Source organism: Rutilus rutilus, assembly GCF_951802725.1.
Source record: "Rutilus rutilus genome assembly, chromosome: 2".
NCBI classification, from domain to species: domain Eukaryota; kingdom Metazoa; phylum Chordata; class Actinopteri; order Cypriniformes; family Leuciscidae; genus Rutilus; species Rutilus rutilus.
The window spans coordinates 37,854,676-37,879,450 of record NC_140210.1 but is presented as its reverse complement, the minus strand read 5'-3'; the positions used below and the strand labels follow the sequence as shown (position 1 = coordinate 37,879,450).

Below are 24,775 nucleotides of genomic sequence, written 5' to 3'. Positions count from 1 at the left end.
GGGAAAAAATCGATTCTTAGATGAATCGCGATTCGGGACGTGGACGATTCTGAATCGATTCGCAAATGTCAAAAATCGATTTTCTAAAAAAAAAAAAAAATTCTAATAACGTAACATTGACGGAACGCAAAAGGCGGAACTCTGAAGCGGACGTGCACGTGCGCGGACAGTTTGTGGCGTGCACATAACAGAGACGCGCACATAACGGACGCATGATGGCTGAGCGCCAAATGTGCAATGCCAGTCACAAAAAGTTACATTTTGACTGTAAGTTACTCTCTGCAGATGTTCATTCACTTTCTTTGTATAAGCTGTTTTTGATTGTGGTATACAGCAAACATTTCAAGTCATAACTCTTTATTATTTAGTTGTGTATAGGTCAAGAGCGACTTTGTATGTTACTAATTATTCAGAATATGCATAAGTCCACAAGCATTATACGTTATGATAGCTTCTGGTACATAATTCTATATTTTTGAACGAAAACTGTTTGTGAATTTGCTACAGCAAAATGTTTTTTTTGTCTGAAGGATTATATTGCTCATTGGAAATAACAAGAGGATGTTGTTTAGAAGTCTATTATTAAATGCTACTATGCTAGAGATTCAGAATATGCTGAAGTTTGTATTAATTTACTACAAGTATGCTGCTAGTACAAGCACACATTTATTTTCCTGTTGGTTCTCAGCAATGTTGGGACATATGCTGGCAAATGTAACCTTACAGTTGACTTGCCAAATCACTTCCATTTGTTTTATTAATAAAATTAATATAGGAAGTATTGGAAGTAAGTTCGTTATGGGTCATCATAAATACTTTGCTTTAAAAGTACCAAGTAAAACAATTTTTTTCACTGTTTTTGATAAAAGGCACTTCCCTGAGAATTGAACTTAATAAATGTGAAAAAGACACTTTAATGTCTCCGTTTGTCATTCTGTATAGCAAAGCAGATGAGAGTAGATCATGATCAGAAACCTGATTAGAAATCATTATGAATAAAATCGAATTGTTTTGAATCGAAAATCGATTTTGAATCGAATCGTGGCCTCAAGAATCGGAATCGAATCGAATCGTGAGATGGTAAAAGATTCCCACCCCTAGATATTATATATCCTGGCCAAAAAAGACAAGCATGTCTTAATTTGCTTGGCTGTTTATTAGGGATGAGCGAGTACAGCATTATCTGTATCTGTATCTGTATCTGTTAACCATATGAATTATCTGTATCTGTATCTGTACTCGGACTGGGTGGGGCCTAACCCGGAAGTGGGCGGGATTTAACCCGGAAGTGGGTTGGGTTGTCTTGAAATGGGCGGGGCTTTAACCGGTATGTTATTTTAAGCATGCAATTGATATGGGTTGATCAGAAATTGTTATATTTATTGCTGATTAGAAAACTATTTACATGACAGCATCAGCATTGAGCTTCAGATCAATGGTTTTGATCACGATAACAAACGAACTACAGAACAAGTTTTGCAACAATGAATACAACACATGCGGTTGCAATTATGAAGTAAAATGTAATGAACAAGAGTTTTCATCTCAACTAGGGCAGGGTGATATGGACCAAAAGTCATATCCCGATATATTTAGGCTGAATTTCGATATATGATAGGCTATCCCGATATTTTTTTATTTTTCATGTTTTATTTTTTTCAAAATTTGTTGACACACACACTGAAGTACTGTCCCCCTTTACTTAACATAAATTGTAAGAATATGACTAATAGTAAAGACTAGTACTAATAAACATTGGTCTATGCTAAAGGTATTAAATAGCAGTCCCAAACTAGTTTTTGTTAATACAATGTTGGTATGAGCCACCACAGTCATTTAAAAATATAAAAAAATAACACAAAGAAAAATAGTGGCATTTTGGGGTTAATATTGAAACGACAGTTACCATGGTGAATACACAATACTAACAAGAACTGTTAATGAAACATGGAAACTGCTCCTGGTGAATAGAATGAGAATTATACCTGCATTACTTTTATTTCGTGTAATTTACAACGTAACGGCGTTGCATGCTCGTAGTTTATTTTGCCCTTTATATACAGTGAGGCGATACACAGCGCGCGCCGCCGCATGCGCGTGCAATTGAGTGTGCGCTACTACGACTACAGTATAACGGCTGACAGGACAAGAAAGCCCGTTTTTCTGAGGTGAAAGACTTTATTTCATGTTATAACATAACATGCTCAAAACACGCACGCAAAGTGGAAAAGGAGGGGCGGGGGCGCGGGGAGCAGTGCAGAGAGCTCCGGGTCAGCTTGCTTGGAGCAAGGATCACAGCGCAAATTTGAACTATATTGATATATGCGATATGGTCTAATTCCCTATCGCATTTAAAAAAAAAAGATATATATATATATATATATATATATATATTCTTTATATCGATATATCGCCCAGCCCTAATCTCAACATAACTTTCTTTTTTTTTTTTAATCCAAGCACAGATATTGACTCGTATTACTCGTATAATACTCGTACTCGACAAAAGTGCTTTATCCGTACCGGATACTCGTTTCAGCCGAGTATCCGGCTCAACTCTACTGTTTATCATTCTGCATGTTCAGTAAGCTTTCCCCGCTCCTAAATAGACAGAATAGCGTGTCATTGCTTGTGTAAGAGTTATTTGAGATGCCCCAGTTGGCGGTTAAGTCACTGATGTTTTTCGTAATTATAATTACAGCCTATTGCCTGGAGCTTTAATTAATGAAACAGACACTGAAGCTCTAATCTGTGTAAATCTACAATGAACTCACTCTCTCCAGCTCTATGGTGAAAGTCTGATCCCAGCCCTGTTCTCCAACCATCTTCCATGCCGTTTGGCCCACGACTGAGTTATCCAGCTTCAGCACCGCACTCACCTCCGCTGCGAACACACAACAGACATCATTTCAAAACTATGCCTATTAATTGAGATCAAATTAAGTTAAAGTGTTATAAGCCATGAACCAAGCCAACCAGCTATGAGGTGAATCATATCATAACAAAGCTTTATTAAAAGCAAAAAAAACAGATACAAAGAAGACAAAGGTACAAGATTGTGTACTCAATGGCTTTTATGATGGAAACCAACTACAAGCCTATGAACCATTGTGATCAATATAACAGACTGAAAAACTATGGAGAAATATAAAACTACTCATTTAAAGTTGTTGATTATATCTATAGAAACAATATATTTTAAGTTTATCGTGTCTAGCTTGGTGCTTGGACTCTTTGATTGGTGGAATTTTTGCACAGCATCATGGGTAATGTAGTTTCCCACCACATATTCATCTGTTAAACATGATTATTTGAACAAAATAAGCTGAAATCATGCAATCCAACGGCTTCGACAGAAGCAAACACCGTCGATTAGCAACCTCAGAGCTCACAGTAGGTCTGTCTTCAATAGGCAATCACCCCAAGTGTTATAAGCTCTGATGCACTACATCCTGTTCTGTTCAATGCAAAACTGTCATCGCACATGACAGACATAACTCACACATCACCACGGACTAATCACACTGCGAATGTTACATCCTCTAAACTCACAGGAAAGTTCGTCTGTTTTGGGGGGTGTTTTTCCGCTCACACTTCCGCTGCGACCGTACAGGCCTTTTCCACTCCGCATGAAGGACCGCCCCTCTCCCGGACTGTAACACGGCAACAACACCTGGCTGCCCCGGGAACGGCCGGGAACCACCTCCAGCACACCCATACAGCCCAGCAATGTGACCTGAAGAGTGCCTGCACATAGATACAAAAAACAATCAGAACTTAGAAGCCAGAAGCTGACGACTTCTACTAAACTAAATGAAATAAATATCGTGTTTGAATACCAGTGAGAGGAGAGGGTTTGGAGAGGGTGCTGTACTGGTTGTGCAGGTAGGGGGCGCCGTGTCGGGAGCTGAATGCTGGTGAGGAGGCTAAAACCAGCTCCTCTTTAATGACACATGCTTTGGGATGATCCTCAGGAAGTTCTGCCAATCGCCGATCTAATGAATCTCTCAGCAGATCCAACCTCTGAGACGACTCGCTCAGACGACACTGAGCCTGAAGAAGCAGAGAGAGGAAGAATTACTCAATGCGTTAGACTTAATTACTCACTTAATTGGAAAAGACAGTGTTTACCTAAATAACAGGAGATAAAGATTTAACTGAAAGCTACATGCCATTTTTATAATACAATACAATGTAATGTAATGTAATATACACTACTGTTCAAGTTTGGGGTCCGTAAGATTTTTTTAAATGGCTTCGAAAGATTTTATATAATGAATTATATAAAATTTATATAGCATTTATTTGATATATACAAAAATACAGTAAATACAAAAATACTATGAGATACTATTACAATTGAAAATAACAGTTTTCTACTTTTAAATATTTTAAAATTAAATATAGTAATATGGTAATTTATTCCTGTGATGACAAAGCTGAATTTTCAGCATCATTACTCCAGTCTTCAGTGTCACATGATCCTTCAGAAATCATTATAATATGCTGATTTGCTGCTCAAGAAACATTTCTTACTGTAATCAATGTTGAAAACAGTTGTGCTGCTTAATATTTTTTCGTGGAAACTGTGATACTTTTTTTCCCAGGATTCTTTGATAAAGACAAGTAAAAAAAAAAAAAAAACAGCATTTAAAACTTTTTTTAACAATGTAAAAAATCTTTACTGTCACTTATGATCTATTTAACATATCCTTGCTAAAAAAAAAAAAAAATTACTGACCCCAAACTATTGGAATGACAACACAACAGACAACACAATATCGTTTTACCTCTGACATGGCCTTCTTGTCCTGTACTTTACTGGCTCCGAGAAGTCTGAGGACATTTTTGGCTCCCTCAGCGACAGCGTGCTCTACACGGTAATGGTGTCTGAGCTCCTCAATCCGTAGCTCCATACCACATGGGTCAGGCTTTCCTGAAGAGAAACACACACACAAAAACATATTTAGGCTATCAATATCACTCACATTCTGACAGCAAATTACACAAGCTATCACATAAGCCTGAATGTGTCACAGCCATTGTAACCCCGTAATTAAAACAGCAAGGGAGAATTTATTTAGAAGTTAAATTGAACTGCACAAACTCATTTGAATTAGAGAACATTTATATAAAGTGCAACAACAACAAAAATCACTGGTAAATATTTTATATATTTATTTATTATAATTCTTATATATATCTTAGAAATAATGCTGAATGTTAAATATTTATTCTTAATTTCATGTCATAAAATGTTTTCCTCAAATTTAATTAAAACCCTAAAATTTAGGGACATATCATTGAAATGTCACATCAACCACCCATTAACCGAAATGAAACTGAAACTGAATGTGATCTCAAAACAGACATTAAGTCTAAGATGCATTAAAAGGTACACAAGGTCATGTGCATCTATAAGACTTTGAAGAGGGCGAGGGATGATGTTGGATCAGGACAGCGAGCTTCCATATAGTAATTACTATACTTATGCAAACTGGGGGAGATGATTGTATATCATCAGAGGTCTGCCATGCTGCCAGCTACAGACTTTTAGAAATAAGAGGATTATTAGAGATTATAAACTGAAAGATTAAGATGCTATGGTGTTATATTATTCTGTCATACCATCAAAAAAAACATTGACATGCTGTTCCGGGTTTATATAAACATTTCTCCGTGTCTGGCTGCAATGCAAGCAGTTCAAAGCATTCCCGAGTACAGGGAATATTGTCAATCTTCTAACATAAACGAGACTAGAGGCTGTTTACTATTTCTGATTTACATATATTTTTAATACAGTTGAGACTAGATGAGCCTGCTTGTGTGTGAGAGAGTGCGTGTGTTTGGACCGCCTAGTAAACAATCACCCTACCGCCTAGAGGCAAAAAGATGACAAAAGGATGAGTTTGAGTGAAAATGTCACTTGAATTAGTGGATTTATAAAGACAGAGATTTAATAAGACAGATTTAATAAGACAGAGAAAAAGAAGTAAAGAAGGATTGACTGTACCGGTTTTTGTGTCCTAATAAGGCATAAAGCTGAATCAGGTGACAATTTCATAAACAGACTCCCGACGAGTGCATGTGTGTACATGTACACATTAAAGGTGTATGTGTGTTTATACGGGAGTGTTAAAGAATGTGTGTTTGTGTTACCTAATGCTGCTATGAGCCTGAAACATTTTGTTTTATATCATACAGTCCCTGGTCTATGTCTGATGATGATTTCATAAGCTATAATTACTTTAAAAGCGTATACATTTTAGGTTTTTGTGTTATCATCATAACGCAAGGGAATTTTCAATTAAACCGAGATAACATTTCAAATGACAATAAAAAATGATAAGTATTAGTCCAGTACAAACATCCTTAAAACAAGATCCATTTACTTTAGAAGTAAATCTGCATACGATATTATTAAGACACTATCTTATAAGAATGTATCTATATGTAAGTCTTTAATGCTCACCAAGGCTGCGTTTATTTGAGCAAAAATAGAGTTTTTTGAGAATAACTGTTTTCTATTTCAATACATTTTAAAATGTATTTTACTCTGTGTTGGAAAGCTGGATTTTCAGCATCAGTACTCCAGTCTTCAGTGTCACATGATCTTTCAGAAATCATTCTAATATGCTGATCTGCTGCTCATGAAACATTTATTACTATTATCAATGTTGAAAACAGCTGTGCTGCTTAATATTTACGTGCAAACCGGGATTCTTTGATGATTAGAAAGTTCAAAAGAACAGCATTGTGAAAGTCTTTACGGTTACTTTTGATCAATTTACTGCATCCTTGCTGAATAAAACTATGTAAAACAAAAACATTTCTTGTAAAAGAAACGTTAAACTGACCCCCAAATCTTTTATGGTAGTGTATGTGGACAATGGATAAAATACTGTGTACTAAATAAAATGTACTTTAACTTGCAAGTTAAAGCTATTTATTTAATGGTTACTGGGATAAATTTACTTCATATGAAAATGAACCAATTGAAAGTAGGTAAATTATTTGTTATTTATTAATCTATTTGAATGTGACCCCTTATTTGTTTGTGTTTGTTCTATGTTTTATAGATTACCGCTTTTTGGTGTAAACTGTTTAATCAAGAGCTGTGTGTCTTTCTCAGGAGTAAAGGAAATGGAGAGCGGGAACTGACTGTCATCAGTTACCTGATCCTGTGTGTGTGTGTGTGTGTGTGTGTGTGTCTCACTCTAAGCCAAATGGGGTCATAACATACATTTATTGATCCATATGACATGCACTCACTGCTTGTGCATAAACACTGTACACCTGACCAAACACACACACACACCACTCATGAGATTCAGGTGGTTATTGATCTGTTTATTTCTCTGCTCATCTATGAAATCAGACTCTAAAAGCAGCAAAGCAGTAGCACACATACAGACACACTCATCCGTACCTGGTGTATCATCATTGTGTTCGTAGGCCTGCACTGTTTTCCGGATCTGCATGCGGATGATGTCAATCTTTGTCTTGCTGTCCTGTAGCATCTGCTGAGCTGTCTGCAACATTTTCTTATCCTGACAACCCACACACACATCATTAAACAGTGAGTAAACATCTTTTGACAGACTCTAGTCTAGTGAGCTTCCTTGCCACCTACATAGAGAGCAACTTCATGAGCCATGCAAATAGCATTCAGCGCTGGAGTTTGACATTAGCTGAAAATTCAGCTTTCCCATCACAGGAATAAATTACATTTTAAAACATAAAAAAACCCACAAAAAAACAGTTATTTTAAATTGTAATAATATTTCACAATATTACAGTTTTTACTGTATTTTTGATCAAACAAAAGCAGCCTTAGTGAGCATGAGAGACTTTCAAAAATATGTAAACACTCTTACCGACGTCAAACTTTTGAACGGCAGTAGAGATTCACTGCGTTTTGGAACAGAGCGTTTGTGTGTGCATTTGTCTACCTTAGTGGAGCCATTGGCGTAGATGGGGATCATATTTTCAGCCCCCTGTTTGACTTTGAGTTCGATGTTTAACTGCCTTTCCAGTGCAGCGATTCTCTCATTATGGGCCGACGATCTGCTCTCTGCTCCTGGAGACTGAGGAACATCATCTAAACCGCAAGAAGTGAAAAATGACAGTTAGCCGTGGGTTGAGGGATTTAAAAATGGGACTTGCAATGTGTAAAATCAGTTTTTTTATGAAAAAACATGAATTATTAATATTGCAGTCATCTATAATTTATTTTTAAACATATGTGTTTTTGTTGGATTTAAATATTTATGAGTATTGGAATAATGGATGAGCATAATCTAAGTAAATCAAAACATGACATCAAATTGTTAATTAAATCTGTTATGTAGGCTATGTATGTATGTATGTATGTATGTATGTGTATACATACATCTTAAAATTAAAAAGTATTTTTCTTTCATGAAGTCACTACGTCATCATCCCTCACATACAGCAGTGTCCGTCTACTCACCACGTGAATCATCCGTCCCTTTGACGACAATATAAGCATCCAGCTCTTGTAGTTGATCTTGGAGCGTATCCAGACGTCGATTGGAGCTCCGCAACTGACTCTCCACCTGCTGAGCATTTCGTTTATCTGTAGTGGCTCTGCGGAGGTTCTCTGCCCCCTCTTTAATCTTCAGCTCCTTACGGATTTCCCTACGGATTCGCTCTCGCTGTTCATCCAATCGCAGCTGAACACTCGTGTCAGAGAAATCGGAGCTGTGGTCCAAGCCTAGCTGCTCTAGTACCGACAACCCACCGGGATCACTCTGCAAAACAGAAAGAAGAAGTTTAAAGATAAAGCAGATCAAACTCAGCTTTACATATCCTAAAAGATCTTAGTAATTCACTAAATGCATTCCATTGAGATCACTTTGAATGTTGGCATGAAGTCTTATCCGCATTGTAGCTTATCTGGCTAAGAAGTGCCAACAGTAAAAGACCATCTGACCAATAAGTGCAATATTCTTGTATTTACATGCTGTTGGGTAGAGCTGCACAGTTAATCGTAAAGCCCACGTCAACGTCAAAAAACTAGCGGTGACAAAAGCTGACTGTGTTGTTGCCAGTTGTCAGCCAAAAAGCTGTGCCTGAACACACCAAAAGGACTTAACGAAACTTTCAACTAGCATGTGCGTTCTGTGCCTGCATCATTTAAGTAAATATCTGTCTATATCAGCAAGTATCTATAGTCATTTGTCAATCAAAGCTGAACAGCCAATCAGAGTTCACTCTCTCAACGATGGGCCAATGCCGATTGAACATGCTGTATCAAAAAAAAAAAAACCCGCCAGCGTACAGCTAGATCCAGCGGTGTGGGACACACTGAAAAAAATAAACCCACCAATGCTCAAAAATGTCTCAACACTGCCTGACAGCCGACCATTGGCTTGGTGCGTCACAGCCTTTAAACGACCGTGATCTCGATTCAAACATCCACACAATCTAGCTCCTAAATGACAGCAATTTGCTATGTCTATTAAACCTTTGACAAGTACGATCACAGAGAACATTCAAATCTGCCTTGGCGCTGCCCCAGAGAGAGCAGTTGTCATGTATGAAACTTCATAAACAGTTTTTTCAACCACACAGTATCATTATTTCTGTGCTATTATAATTCAAATTATCACAGAAGTACTGGTATAAAATAGGGATGTGCACGAATATTCGAATTTTCGAATATTCGATCTGTAATTATTATTCGAAAAATAAAATACTATTCGAATTTTATCGAATTTATGAAGCCGTAAATACTTTGCGGGTCGTCAATGCAGTGAATCCCTGATAAATCCCAAGCACTAACTCGCAGTTATAATTAAATGCACTGGGTGGCACTGTGGCGCATGTTTAACAAGTTGTTTGTATTTTATCATAATGTCGTCGTCTGCCTCGCGAAGTTTGGAATTACTAGTCGAAAATGAGGTTACTAAATGATTTTACAAAATGGAATTACTTTTGATCAAATTAATTTATTAATCTGGAGTTATAATATCATCACCACAATGAGAAATCACATGAAATCCAAACAGCAGCAGTCGACTGAGGAAAGACAGCTGTCTATCACTGCATCACGACTGCAGGTAAGCGCAGCTGTAGTGCGAGTGATCCGAGATGATAACTTATCTAATAGTAAAATGATATTGAGGTATATTCTTCCTTTAAGTTTTCTTTGAGAGAGAGGTTTAAGAACAGAAAACGCAAGGTGCTGTTAGAAACTTAGAACTAGAACACCGTTATCTTTGTTTCTCTGAAACGTCTGTCAGCGCACCGCGTTTTCTCACTCGAGCATAAATTGCTCGCGGCGTCCCTCCATGAGGATATTATTGTTTTTCTCAACATAAACGTGAAACAATATAAACACGATAATCATATGCTGACTCGAGTGTATGTGTACGTTCTGTACGATAACTGGCGCAATCTGCTACTCTGCTTTATTAGGCGTTTTTTTCCGTTCGCGCTGCTTGAGCATAATCCTTTTGTTCTTATATTTTTTTGTTTACACATAGGCCTACTGTTTAATGTTTTCAATTAAAAGAAAACTTTAACACATGTTGTAAGCTTGTTGTGTATATTGCCTAATCATAAGCTTCTTCAGAAATGGTGACAAAACGTAAAAAAAAAATTACCTTAAAAAATAACGTATTTTTCGTTAAACGTCATTTAAATAAACGAATATTCGAATATTCGAATTTTATGAGCCCGAATATTCGAATGCAATATTTTTGAAAAATGCCCATCCCTAGTATAAAAGTTCGGATATAAACACTAATGTTTATGGTAGCGATCAAAATAGAATAAATCATCTTTTCAAAGTAAAGATTTAATCAATTATATCATTACACCAGTAGGTGGCGACATGTGACTTAAATGTATTTGTCATTGAATCATTCATTTGAGATTTGTTAAGAAACAAAAGTCTGTGTGAGTGAGTCATTGAATCATTCATTCAAACCCATTTCTTTTCTTTTTTTTTACATTTAATTCAAACAAATTAGATACATTTTATCAGAACCTCTAGTAAATTGCGTTATTTTGTTTGGTTGTCTATTCAGAATCGTTGGAGAATCGTGATCTCTATTTGAAAAAAACAAAAAAACATTGTGATTCTCAATGTATCCAGAATCGTGCAGCTATAATGCTAATGTTAATCTGAAACCTACAAGATCTGAAAAAAAGATTTAAAAAAAAATGTGTTTCCAAGTTGTAAAACAAATTTGGATTATAAAATTGTCAAAATCAAAGATTATAATATCTTAATATCTTCATGCCTTAAAGTCACATTTAGCAGAATAGACTGGGCGATTATATAGTTCAGATGCGTAATAAATTGCAAACTTTCCCATTCCACCGATTAGCCTACTTCTATCTTGGTCCCTTTAAACACCACTTTGCTTCCCGGAGGACTGATATAAACGAGCACCTTGACTCGATTTTTGACTAACTTTTGTGTGCAATATACACCAGCCTTATTCTCAGTATCATAACACGAACATTTTTTTGAACATCCTTAAATATCTCTCAGGAATTTTGTGAACATTGTGAACTGCGTTCTCAAAATCCAGGTGTCCAGAAACAAGCTAAAAAAGGTGATCAGCACAACAATGTCTCTGACAGTCCACTTCAAGTTACTCATATTAGATCAACACATTTTGAACTACAGCTTGGAAACATCTAACATTAACAGTGGATTCCAGACATTTTGGGTCACTTGCCCTATTGTTTTCCATCCTGCTAGTCATGACTTCCACGTTGGGATGCTATTCACTTCTTGCTAAGATACCCCTGCCTGCCAGAAACAAATTACTTAAAAACATTTGCATTTCAGGACATCATTGGTTAAAAAAACAACAACAAAAAAAACGTTTTTTTAATTAAATATGCTTCAACTTATCAAATCTAGAGGGAAAAATAAATTCTTAGACAAAAGAGCTTTTTAAAAGCAACCACCATTGATTACAACAGTTGAATGCAAACTGTCTGTAAATGTTTACTTTTGTAAATTACGAGAAAAAAAAAATCAACACTGTTTTCGGAGATAACAGACAATTGGAAACCTATGTAAAAATACACACAAAACCACAAAAACACTTCAAAAGGACATTGAAAACACTAAAACCACTTTATAAAACCTCAAACAAATGTTACACAAGTTTGCGCACTAGTCAAACCCACTAAACAATCAAGAAAAGTGACCACAGCCGACACATTTTTCAACAACGACGCATTTTTTAAATCTATTTACTATCTTAAATCCAGTCATAATTTGTGAAACTGAATACAAAGGTGGCAATAAACTCCTACAGATTTGCTATATCAATGTTCTGCCTTACACAACCGATGGAAAACCTCATCTGTAGAAATCATTTTGACGGCCAACGATCCTGTCAAATAGATTGTCACCTGTATGACCAGATATTCCCAGTGATCCCATTCACCAGACCAACACATTCTCCTCTCTCCGATAATGACACCAATATCCAGAAGCATAGAAACAGAGAGACAGAGGGAGACGGAGGAAAAGAGAAAGAAAGAGATGAGGGAAGGGAAAGCTGTGGTCGAGGGTCGCCCTCCCTGTGCAGGATATCCGGTTAAACCTCTGCTCGGTCTCTTCCTGTTTTCTGCGAGGCTTGGCTTTACTAGATGACACGAGCGTGAGGAATAAGGCTATTGTGTGTTTTGTGTGTGTGTGTGTGTGCGCATGTGTCTTTATTTCACTTTCGAGTAATATTACCCATGTTTCAATCAAATTTAGCACTCAACATGCAGCCATTGTTCATTTATCAGTTTATAAAAATGTGGTTTCAGTCAATGTGACAAAAGACGTCTAAGAACCCGAGGCAGGAAGGACCTTCATAAACAACATTTCATAGGAACATGGCATGACTGAGCACACGTGTGTGACGGGAGATATCAATATACCAAGATAAACTAAGCAGTGGAGTTTGTTGGAATGAACAAAAAAACTAAAGTTTGGGGTCGGTATAATTTTTATTGCTTTTGAAAGAAGTCCCTTGTTCACAAAGGTTGTATTTACTTGATCAAAAATACAGTAAAAACAGTAATAATACCGTTTTCTAATTTAATACATTTTAAAATGTAATGTATTCCTGGGTAGGGATGGAACGATAAATCACGATAAAATGTCCTGACGGTTAGTATTATCTTTTAAAATTTAATTATCACGAAAACCGTGTTCGATTATCGCGATTTTGAAAACTCGCAGCTTATTGTTAAGCCCCACTAAAGTTTTCGTGCACTATATTCCAAGACTTCTGAAGCCATTCGATAGCTTAATGTGAGGTACAAATGATTATTTAAGTTAAAGTTAATGGAAATTTGTATCTCTCCTCACTGTCCTCAGTCATTCTCCATTCAGCATTCAAACAGCGCGTGGCGTTCGGTTACGACAGTAACTCACACCAAGATCAATGTTCTCATTATTATACTTTATTTGTAGAAAAAGGTCTATGGTTTTTTTATAAAAAGTACTTTATCTCGCTGGAGTTAATTTCTGTTTCTAAATCATGAGAACATCTTTCTCCCGGGTGTCAGATCACACTTGAGTAGAGAACACTATGAATTGTTCTTCACGCGCATAGTAACTGAAATTTACAACTGTTATACAACAGAAAAGGCTCAGTAAACGGTTGCATAGATATACACTAAGCATATCAGATACACTAGACACACTATGCATCAATATATCTGTTCTCTTCCCCTTGTTTCCTGAACTTTTCAACGCGAAGAGCTGCGCGCAATGACTCAAAGCGCATCATTCTGCGCACGGGATGTGCATAAGCCACTCTGGCGCTCTATATTAAGATTATTAATGGTCTTTCTTGTTCTGTCCTATCTATCAAATGTTGTTGCCTCATGAAAAAGCTGCGCTATACATTTAAAATAAATGTCTTTTAATTTAATATTATATGTAAATACATGTTTTTGTTTTTCATCAATGTATTTTAGAACAATACAAAGAGCAATGTGGAGCATTTGACCTTTTATTTGTTCCAAACTAAATGTTTTTTTGTGTGTTTTTTTCACTATAATAACATTTGCTGCTGAAGAATCATCCACTAACCTCCTTTATAATAGCATTTTAATGAAACGAGAGAGCGTGTCCGTGATGATAGAAGAGATGTGCACTGTTATAATGCGTTGCTATTGACGACGGTCATATAATTTAATAGGTATACTTTAAAATAAAGTGCACAGAGCTGCAATTTTATTTGTTGTTTGTTGATTTCCAAATATAAAACGTGTTGAAATGTTTTCAGTGTGCGTATCTTTTTGAACATTTTAATCTCATTTTAACAAAACCGTGATCATTTTGATAATCGTGATAATTTGTCAATTGCTAAATAAAAGTATTAAATAAAATTACACATTATATACTACAATATTACAAAAACTTTCTGAAACTAAGTTGAGACTAATTAAGATAAAAGTAGCCTTTGTTCTGTAAAATGTCCAAAAAAATATTCCCAATGATGAGCAAAGAAAGGGTCTAAACTGTAGTAGCGGTGGCCTATTCCCCCGGTGCGGTTGGGTATAATTCATTGTTTATGAGACGACGGCATCAGCTTTCTAATTCTCAGCTTCTCATTTCCTTGTGTGATACTGTATGACATCAACCTAATTAATTATTACAACTAGAAATTTACCCAAATAGCTGGTTTGAAACTTGAGGAACGTGAAGCAGCTGCTTTTTGAAGTCTTTGATGTAACTCAAGATAGCAGCCTGCAGCTATTGTGCAACTGAAACTCGAAAACGGGTCACATAATCACAAATCAAACCAACGGACCAATTTTTTTGTTTTTACAGCAGACACCCTGAAGAAGAGACCCTTTCTCAGTTAATGTGATCAAACTGCTATCTGATCAAAGAGCAAATGAACACTGAGAGCCTCGGGCTCATGTGTGTAATTGCAAAAACACACTTTCAACACTGGCAGAGATTCTACCACAGATAAAGTAGATTACAGTGACTAAACTGTTGCAGTAAAGTTTAGTTTGCACAAAAAACAGATGAGTCATTTACAGTAACAGAAGAGTGCGAGAAAGATTTGACTCAGTGGCATCAAAATAGCCCTTTATTACAGCACCAACTCACACGAGGCTTTGGTTTACACAGGTAATCCTAACGAAATGGTAATATATGTAAATGAATCTGACTTTACGTCTATAGCTCAAAGGGTTGTGGTTGGTGAGATTTTTGTAATGTTTTTGAAAGAAGTCTATTATGCGCACTTATGTTCACACAATGAGTCTTTGTGTCTAAAAACATTTTTTTATGTTTTTTTTAAAAGCGCAGTGCAGAAAGCGAGGATCACAAGATGCGATTTTGAGACGTGGTGCAATAACGGAAATAGCCAAACAGAAGCACAGATAGCTACTATTTTTGACATGGAAAAAAAAGAAAATAATCTCACTGGCTAGAGCATTTGACCTTGATAAAAACTGGCACTGCACAGAGAACGACAGAACAGAGATCTGTCTGGGTTCACACCCATCCTCCGATGCCACCATTAAAACAGTTGCAAACTAGCTACTGTAAACAAAAGCTTGCAGCGTTTGCCGCGCCTCCAGGGTCTTCTGATTGGTCCACTGTTTTGGAACTGACATTGATGAGTGGCGCTGCGTGTAAAAGTCAAGTCAAGTCAAGTCATCTTCATTTATATAGCGCTTTTAACAATGTAGATTGTTCCAAAGCGGCTTTACAGAGATACAAGGATAGTTTAAAGCAGGGGTGCCCAATCCTGCTCCTGCCGATCGACTGTCCTGCACAGTTCATCTCCAACCCTAATCAAACACATCTGAAGCAACCAATTAAGGTCTTCAGGATCACTTGAAAATTAAAGGCAGGTGTGTTTGATTAGGGTTGGAGATGAACTGTGCTGGACAGTCGATCGGCAAGAGCAGGGTTGGGCACCCCTGGTTTAAAGTAACAGAGATTGTTTTGACTTTACAGCAGTTCTTGAATAAAGTTATTTTCCAGCTAAAGTTAATTTGATTGATTCACTTCCGTCGCAACGATCATTAGTTATTAACTTGGGGGCTGCAGTGCTAACACAAACTCTACACAGACTTTAAACGCGAAACCTGTGAGAATGCTGATGCATGCGTATTACGAGTTCAGTCTATTGGTATGCGCGTTTGAATATATGTGCGCAGGTTTGTAATTCCCTACAAACCAAGCCTTAAAGGACAAGTTCGGTATTTTACACTTAAAGCCCTGTTTACAGATCGTTTCTGATGAAATAGAACGGTTAAGATTAAAATTCGGACACATGCTGCTGTCCCGAGAATTTTAGGTTTATTTCGCTTTCCCCCCCACCTACAGAATGGGTGTATAGGTGCACTCGAACATATCCTTCCTAAAACGCATTAAACTTTCGTTTACGAAGACGTGAAACTCACCGAGTGGTCAGGGGTGTTCACTGGTATGCTCACACAAAAATCGCTGCAAAAGATGCTTTCCAACAGGTGTTTTACCATTCGTTGTAAAACTGTGGATCTAATTTTCCAAACGTCTCACACCCGTAGATTCTTCCGTTGAGAGCTTGAATAATAGACACTCCAGCCCAGTTGGTGGCGATAATGCACCTTTGCCAATTGCAAGCAAACCACTGGCATTTCATTGAATACACAGAAGAAGCAGAAGAAGAAGCGGCGGAGTAATACCGTACCTCACACAGCACATTCAATACAAGTCAATGGAGTTGGACAAAAACTACGATAAAACCTGTTGGAAAGCATCTTTTTCAGCGATTTATGAGTGAGCATACCAGTGAACACCCCTGACCACTCGGTGAGTTTCACGTCTTTGTAAACGAAAGTTTAATGCGTTTTAGGAAGGATTGTTCCAGTGCACCTATACACCCATTCTGGAGGTTTTGGGGAAAGCGAAATAAACCTAAAATTCTCGGGACAGCAGCATGTGTCCAAATTTTAATCTTAACCGTTCTAATTCATCAGAAATTATCTGTAAACAGGGCTTTAAGTGTAAAATACCGAACTTGTCCTTTAAAAAACTACTTGTCTGGCCTTAACATTTTTGATAAAGAATTTTATCACTTCGGGGTAGATACGCGAACCGAATTTTCCCGACAACGCTTTATCTGTAGAGTGGTAAAGGGATCCTCCATAAGGAGAAACTAGTTGGCACTTTAGCATCCCGCTTTGACATCGGGGTCCAGGCGAAGGTCCTTCATCAGATCTGGATACAGCCTGGATCCGGCAGGCTGCGGGAAAACCTCAGGATAAACAAAAACACTAGAATTAGCGTAGATGCCATTCTTCTTATGATGTAACGAGTACATCAGGATTTATGGGAAGTGTTCCCGGTTCTGGCTTACCTAATCTATCCAGTTTAAATTCTTTTAACTTGACATGGCGTCTTAAAACGCGGGGCTCATGTGCGAGACATTGCAAAAGACGTGAACGCAATGGTCATACACGCCCATCTAGCACGTGTTTTCATAGAAAAACAATGAAAAAGTAGGGCATTGGAATGGAAAAATGTGTTCTGTGTGAATGGCCCCTTTGCATTTATTTGTTCAAAATAATATATTGTAAAATATCATATACAAATATTATTATACTAAATGTCATGTGGATGAAAGAATTTTGCTTACAATGTTAGTTCTAAAATGTCAAATGTGATAATTTTAACCCCAAGTGCCAGTTACAACAAAACATTAGATGGAAGAGATGTACAATAAATCATTACCATATCGGTATTGGCAGATCGTATATTTAATTATACATGCTAATTTCCCATCTTTTTATATTTAGATTACCCAACTAATGGCATTTTTGCCTTTTATTATGATAGGACAGTTTGTTGACACAAAGCGAAGTTGGAGAGAGAGAGGGGGACGGGATCGGGAAAGGTCCACGAGCCAGAACTCGAACTCGGGACTCCCGAAGTGCAACTGCGCTATATGTCGGCGTGCTGCCCACGAGGCTATTGGCACCGTCATGGTCACTTAAAGTTAATATATATAAAAAAAAAACACTAATATTTTAATAACACTGTTAAATGTAATCTTTAACAAATCTCAGAATAAATATGCTGAGATGCTTAAATAGTGCATTCAGAATATTAGCATTTAAAATGATTGATTTTAGTTTGTGTATTTTTATTCAGACAATAGGTTAGATTTTTTATATCTTCCATTTATCATGAAATTCATATTTGGTTTATCTGGTACATACATATTTAGAGGATTTAGTGAGACTTCTGAATGTGTCCTGGATATAGATCGAACATATTCAGAAACATATGGACAGTGTATTAAATCATCCACATTTCCAACCTTAAAAGTGCTGGCACCTAGCCTGGTTAAAACCAGACCATTCTCAGTAGTAACTGAGTTATGAATGTGTATTTACTTTTGAATGTGTGGCAAAAAAGTAGGCAAGCTTTGGGACATACTACTTCGTCATCTTTATCGGACGGATCTGTCGCGTGCATCCTGTCACGTAAACTGCCCTGTCAATCATCTTGTCACAGTTAAAATCCTCTATTAAATCTAATTTAATTTCCTACCGTTTCGGAGAGAAATGTAGTAGCACATTCATCTGCCAGTGGGTCTTTCATGGAGACTGTCCTCATGTGTTTGCAATTTGAATATAATAATGCATTTAAAAGTTGGTGCGCTTCACCAACGGACGTCACTCAAATGCCTCAGGGCGCAATTGGATAGACCTAAAACCAATCAGAGCGATCGTCATCGTGTAAAGCCCGCCCCAACGTTTCTGATTGGTGCCTCGATTTCGACGGATTAGAAATGGGCTTGAATGAGCTCTTTGCCAGACTACTTGCAGAGCAAATCTAAATTTGCCAGAAGTTGTCTGGGTTTTCCCAGGCTAGCTGGCACCCAGAGGCTGACAGAAGTACCAGATCACTGCAAAAACACCCCTAAAAACTCTTCTGTGGGACTTTTTGTGACATGATGACACCAGCGCTAATTGATGTGGTTTTCAACGATACGACTTCAGCAACAATGGTTTAAGCCTACAACCACAGCATCCTTTCGACCATTTCGACCACGCGCAAGTCATCAGATCTCAACTGAGACAACATCTGAAGCCAACTCAGTGGGTCAGCTCACATGCATCAATTCTCACAAAGGACTAAAGAAGACCCAAGAGAGAGTGAGACAGGATATAAAGACTGTCAGGCAGAGGAAAAGCATAAACAATGACAGAACAGCACAAGGGAGAGTCATAGAGGAAGAGGGGGATGAGAGGAAATGACGTGATGCAACTCACAAAGATATCAGATGTTGGGGGAGGGAGGACGCGGTCCACAAAGAAAATAAATGTCAGCCCAAACAGGAAAAGTTTAACTCCTCGGGAACAAAAGAGAAACAAGTAGAGAGATAGACAGGAACAAAGAAATTTTGAAATCCAAAGATGGTGTATTTTAAGGAAGTGCAAATTGACATGTAAAGTACTGCAGCATTTCATATCAATATAGTCACAATTTTTAAAAGGAACTTTAAATGATTTAATTTAAAATACATTATCAATATTTTATAATACATTTACAAGATTATTTAAAGTGGCATATAAATGTATTTATATTTTTTATTTTTGAAATACAAATAATAGATTTATGTAATACAATATTAATTTACTAGATTAAAGTCACAAAACATTTATTTAAACTGAAGAAAAACAAAATGGTTTATGCACAACGGATTTGCATTCTTGCACAACACGTTTCACATCGCTTCAGCTATGGTACACTGAATATGAACTCACTGAACAAGATCGACTCTAAGACTTTATGATAGAGTATGCTTCAACAAAAACTCAGAGCCAGTTTACGATCAGGATTTGGGGCGTCTTTAGCAAGCCTACCACTTCTCTGGGTGTCTCTGGGTGTGGGATGTCGTCGTCGACGTCGTGCTGCTCTGTGAGGGATGTATTTCTTCCCTCCTCGTAAGCCATGTCACACCCTCTATCTCCCTGCGCTGTGATAAAGTCTGCTAGTAAAATCTCCCTCTAGAGCGGCGGTCAGTCCACCTCGCCCCCCCCGCCGTAAGGCTCTTTATCAAACCCACTTCACTTCATGAAACAACAGAGACAGCTTCCCCCTCGACTAAAGAAAGGCGAAAAAAAAAAACGGAAACGATGTGGGGGTGAGACGCAGAAGGAGGAGAAAAAAAAAGCGAAGCGACAGATTAAGTCAGTGAAAGAAAGTGTGACTAAGCCCCACCCCTCAACTTCCTTACCCTCTACAAGTCCATCTAAACTCTCTCCAGTCATGTCTGTGAGCGTGTGTGCATGTAGCGTAGTCTACTGACAAACATGTTCACAAGGCATGATACAGAGACCATCATCTAAACAGAACGCATTAATTATGTCAGAGTCATTGAGGCCACAGGAAGAAAAGAAACGTCAAGGTTTTAGTATAATGAAGGTTTAGCGTCAGTTGCCACACTTTCATCCAAACTAATCTTTTAATAACCGTATGACACTTTACCCCCCCAAAAAACAGAATCTAATTAGTGATAAAGAGTTGCAATACGGCGGAAAAATTATGAGAATAGGGAAATCGAAAGATAAACAAAAAATGAGACCAAGCATGAGGATGCGAAAAAAGTGCAAGAAAGGGCATAATGGACAAATGGATGGTCACTTTTAAAGCCTTTACAGTCCAGAAAAGGTAAAAAAAAACACAGTTTGTGTGTTAAATCATAATTCTAAGGGTGCTGTCGGCCGATAATAACTTTATATAGTTGGATATGTGGTCTCTATAAAGGCTGATCAGATGATGCAAAACTCGCGAGACATTTTTTAAATGCGAAGCTAAACTTGCTTCACTACATTCACTGATCTGGCAGTTCAACCAGGTACCAATAAATTTGCAACGTCTTTACGGAGAGCGGACACACTTCAACAACAGCGACCCTACAGCAATGACAGCAAGAAACTATGGTTGTGATATTTTAGTGCATTTCTTTTCCTTCACAGCGGTGCACCCAAACTTAACGTCCAAATCAGCTAGAACAGTGATTGTCGTAAAATACTGTCTACTGTTGCTACACTGCAGGATTTGCTCGATAATAAAAAGTTATTAAAACAGCTTTAAGCCGCGAAAGAGATACTGTTTCCCAAGCGACTTTCTGTGCACGCGCTCCGAGACAGAGTTGAACACGGACATGCAAAGTGAACTTTGATCTTCAGGTTTGCACCTAAAGATTTTAGCAAGCCTATTTTATTCACGCTGCTAGGCAGCCTGGACACCATGGACCAGATTTTCCCCTCAAAAAGGGAACCAATCACAGAACGGGGAGGGAGCAGCAAGACGATGACGACGTCTATGCGACACACCGAAGCAGTTTGTTTATATCTATGGATCCAACATGGCAGCAGACGCGAAGTTACCTTTCGATGCAGCCTTAGACAGTGTTCTAAGTAGTTTAGAACGCAAGTTTATTTCGTCTTCTTCCTCGTCGGATTTCTGTCGCTCTACATACGTCATCTGGTATGATTGAAACGATTGGCTATGAGCTACGTACAGGCGCATTTGATAGACATTCGTAGCGCCCAATAAACGGCTCTGGGCATTCGTAAACCACGCCTCAAATACGAGAAAATGAACATGTGGTTCCCAGACCACGTCTCAATGAGAAAGAGGTCTGACGTTAGCCAGGCTATAAAAACACAGAGAAATGTGTCAGAATGCCCAGCTTGGTGAGTATTCACTCAAACACAGTCAGTTATGTCTTATGTGAACATAAACAGTTGGGAAATAAGTCACATGTGTAATAGTATATTGGATCTGTGCAAAAAGTGACAGGAGCCTAATGAACCCGCTGCCGTCTGTGTCGTTAATTTTAATCAAACAACAAAACAAAAAAAGAAAATCACTCATTGCTTTTTAACAGATTTGGTTTGTTCCTATAGTAACTGGTTGGGCACAGTGGCAGCAATGTCAAGGTAATGAGTTAAATTCCCAGGGAACGTATACCTTGAGTGCATTGTATACGCATAAATGTAAATCATAACACATGCAGTATGAATATTTTGAGAGTTAATTATTACCCACATCTGGCGTACGGCAGTTCTACAAGGAGGACAGCAGGAAGACTCGCACTCGGACACTGATTTCTATCTCTGGTGTATCAAAGAACAGTGGAGATTTGTTAGGAACACACGCGCGTCCCAGGTGTGGAATACAGGTTGCTCTACCATTCTTGAACACCAGGGGGTGTGAACAGAACTGTTAAATGAAATAAGAGTAAAAGTGTCTGTTTGATATCAGTTTGCGGGAGGGACCTTCACTGATGTTACTTTGGAAGATTGTTGCTGTAATAATAACAGACTTTGTTTAAGACAGAATGCAGATACATAATTAGACATTAAAAGTCAGAAGAAATATTTAAAGGGGAGAAAAATATTGAGAGATATAACGGTCTGTAAGTATAAAGCTATTAGCGGTTTGTGTGCGTGTGTGTGGGGGGGGCAAACGTCAACACATTTTTTTTCTAACTGGAGAGTTCACTATAAACAATCAGATTCCACTCCGCTTCTCTTCAGATCTGATTCCAGATGTCGTTCTGACACTTAAATGTTATAGTAACTGCGTCTTCAAAGCGTGTCTAAAAGCCCTGTGTTTGATGAAGATTAAACGGCATGATGTTGCCAACAAACAAAAAAAAGAGCTCTGTATTCTGTATTTGTGGGGCGGGGAGGTTATTTAGGGTGTGTTACACACCATCTCTGAGTCACACTCGTTAAAATTTCTAAAACAAGCTCCCAAAACTAAACACACACTAGATCATTAAAATAAACATGCTTATCCTGTTTGCAAACTGTTGTGCAAATACTTGCACTTACCATATCCATTTATATTACATTTGCATTTGGCTTTGGATGTGCATGGAATATTGTACACATTCATCAGTGCTTTCCACAGGAATTGAACCCGTGAACTTGATGTGGCACTTTTTTTCTTTTCTTTTTTATATAAATTTAAAAAGTACAAAATAAATAACTTTTAAGTTTTAAAAGTAAATAGAGAAAGATGTTTATTTAATTAAGTAGTAGCAACAAGAAAATAATACATTTATAATAAACAATAATAATAATAATAATAGGTAACTAATATCACACCGTAATAATATAAAATAATAATATAATAAATATTTAGAGCTGCACAGTTATGACAAATCAAGAGTTAACTATGTCCCTTAATATTGTAATTATTAATTTTGATGAACAGATTTTACACTCAAATATTTGTTTTAGATTTTATTTTTATGTTTGGTACATTATAATCAACAAAGCTATCCCTGCATTAAAGTTACTTTTTGAGTGTCAGATGATCATCACTTTTTCAAATCAGAATGCGTGTCATGAATAAACATTTATGATAATGGAGGACACAGGACAGACATAAGTGCACCTCTGAACAGCACTTGTAGAAATTTGCCAAGACAACCCTAGTCTCAGCCTCAGACGTCATGTTGGCTAAACGTCTGTCGCACAAGGCACACAAAATAGGAAACACTTCGGGAGTTGTGAAGTGGTCATCTGATTGGTTGAAATCTACATGATTTGTGTTGCGTTCATTAATGGTCCGCCTGCAACAAAGCCGTAGTCATGTTTTGTGACAATGAGCCCTTATCAGGATCAACTAAATGCTGGATTTTCAAAAGTATGTGAAGTTCACGGCACCATTGTTGCAGTAAACTTGCACAATGTTCTTGAATGAATCATTTATTAGATGCACGCTGTTCTATTATCATAGGGACATTTTCACGCCCCTAACCATGACAAATGAAAGCTACGATGGGAGTCCAGACCTTCTGCCTGTCAGTCTGAAGGTCTGGCTATGCGAGACTAAAATGAGCTCTTGTGCTGTTCGATCCAAAATATGAGCAGTGCTCATTCTCAGGTCACGCTTACTTGAACACACACACACACACACACACACACACACACACACACACACACACACACACACACACACACACACACACACACACACACACACACACACACACAGAGGGAGCTCTATTCAACTGCTGTGGCTCGTGAGAATGCCAGCAATTCTGAGCTCAGTAAAAGCCCTGAGGCCAAAAAAAAATGACTGTCCTTCCTTCTGTCTCTCTCTCTGTCTCTCTGCCCAGTCATGAGCTCTGAATTCATTTACCCTCGTTTCATCTGTAGTTGAACATGCGAAATACGTTAACAAATTAAAGATACCTTGAGAGGGAGAGCAATAAAGAATCAGTATGCAAGAGAGACAGAAACGGAGAGGGGTGTTACTGTGACAAAATACTGTGAGAATGAACAAAGGAAAGAGAGAAAGGGGGACACCAAAGAAGAAAACTAAATTCCAAAAGACAATAATCAGTCTGTGTGTTGCCTTAAAAAGTACTCAACTAATCGGTCTTAAAGTCGGCATGAAATGAAAATTCACCCCATCTGTTTTCTATATATGCACTGAGGAATCGTTGACAATATCATAATTTCAATCAATGTCGTAACTCAGTCTTCCTGTGAAAACGACACGCTCGCTTCTCTCTGCAATAAACCACGGCCCTTTCATACGATCAACAGCAAGCTTGCATTCAGATCTGCCTCAAACCAGTCCAAGTTCCCCACCCAACATTTTTTCGGTTTCCGATAATCTGTTTTCACTCAGATGTTTGTCACAATAACGCCTTTTTCACCTTTGTCCCTTAGTTGGGGACATTTAAAGGAGAACTTGGTAACTTTTTTAACTTAATAAAACTGTCTAGAA

At 37.7% G+C, this 24,775-nt stretch overlaps 1 protein-coding gene across 3 annotated transcripts in view; it reads right to left on the bottom strand.

Annotated features, from left to right (window-relative positions):
- Positions 1-24,775, bottom strand: part of pkn1a (protein kinase N1a) — a 50,261-nt gene that overhangs the window by 10,669 nt on the left and 14,817 nt on the right. Inside the window, exons 1-8 of one of the 3 annotated variants that reach the window (XM_084401876.1) lie at positions 19,879-20,223; positions 8,474-8,774; positions 7,953-8,101; positions 7,430-7,550; positions 4,791-4,936; positions 3,840-4,053; positions 3,553-3,747; positions 2,775-2,884 (exon numbers count right to left, since the gene is read on the bottom strand). In XM_084401876.1, coding sequence (XP_084258002.1) covers positions 2,775-2,884; positions 3,553-3,747; positions 3,840-4,053; positions 4,791-4,936; positions 7,430-7,550; positions 7,953-8,101; positions 8,474-8,774; positions 19,879-19,968 — 1,326 coding nt within the window. In that variant the 5' untranslated portion in view covers positions 19,969-20,223. Of the gene's footprint in view, positions 1-2,774; positions 2,885-3,552; positions 3,748-3,839; positions 4,054-4,790; positions 4,937-7,429; positions 7,551-7,952; positions 8,102-8,473; positions 8,775-12,405; positions 12,667-19,878; positions 20,224-24,775 lie in introns of those variants that run through there. The other 2 variants (XM_084401877.1, XM_084401878.1) reach the window with 2 other exon arrangements.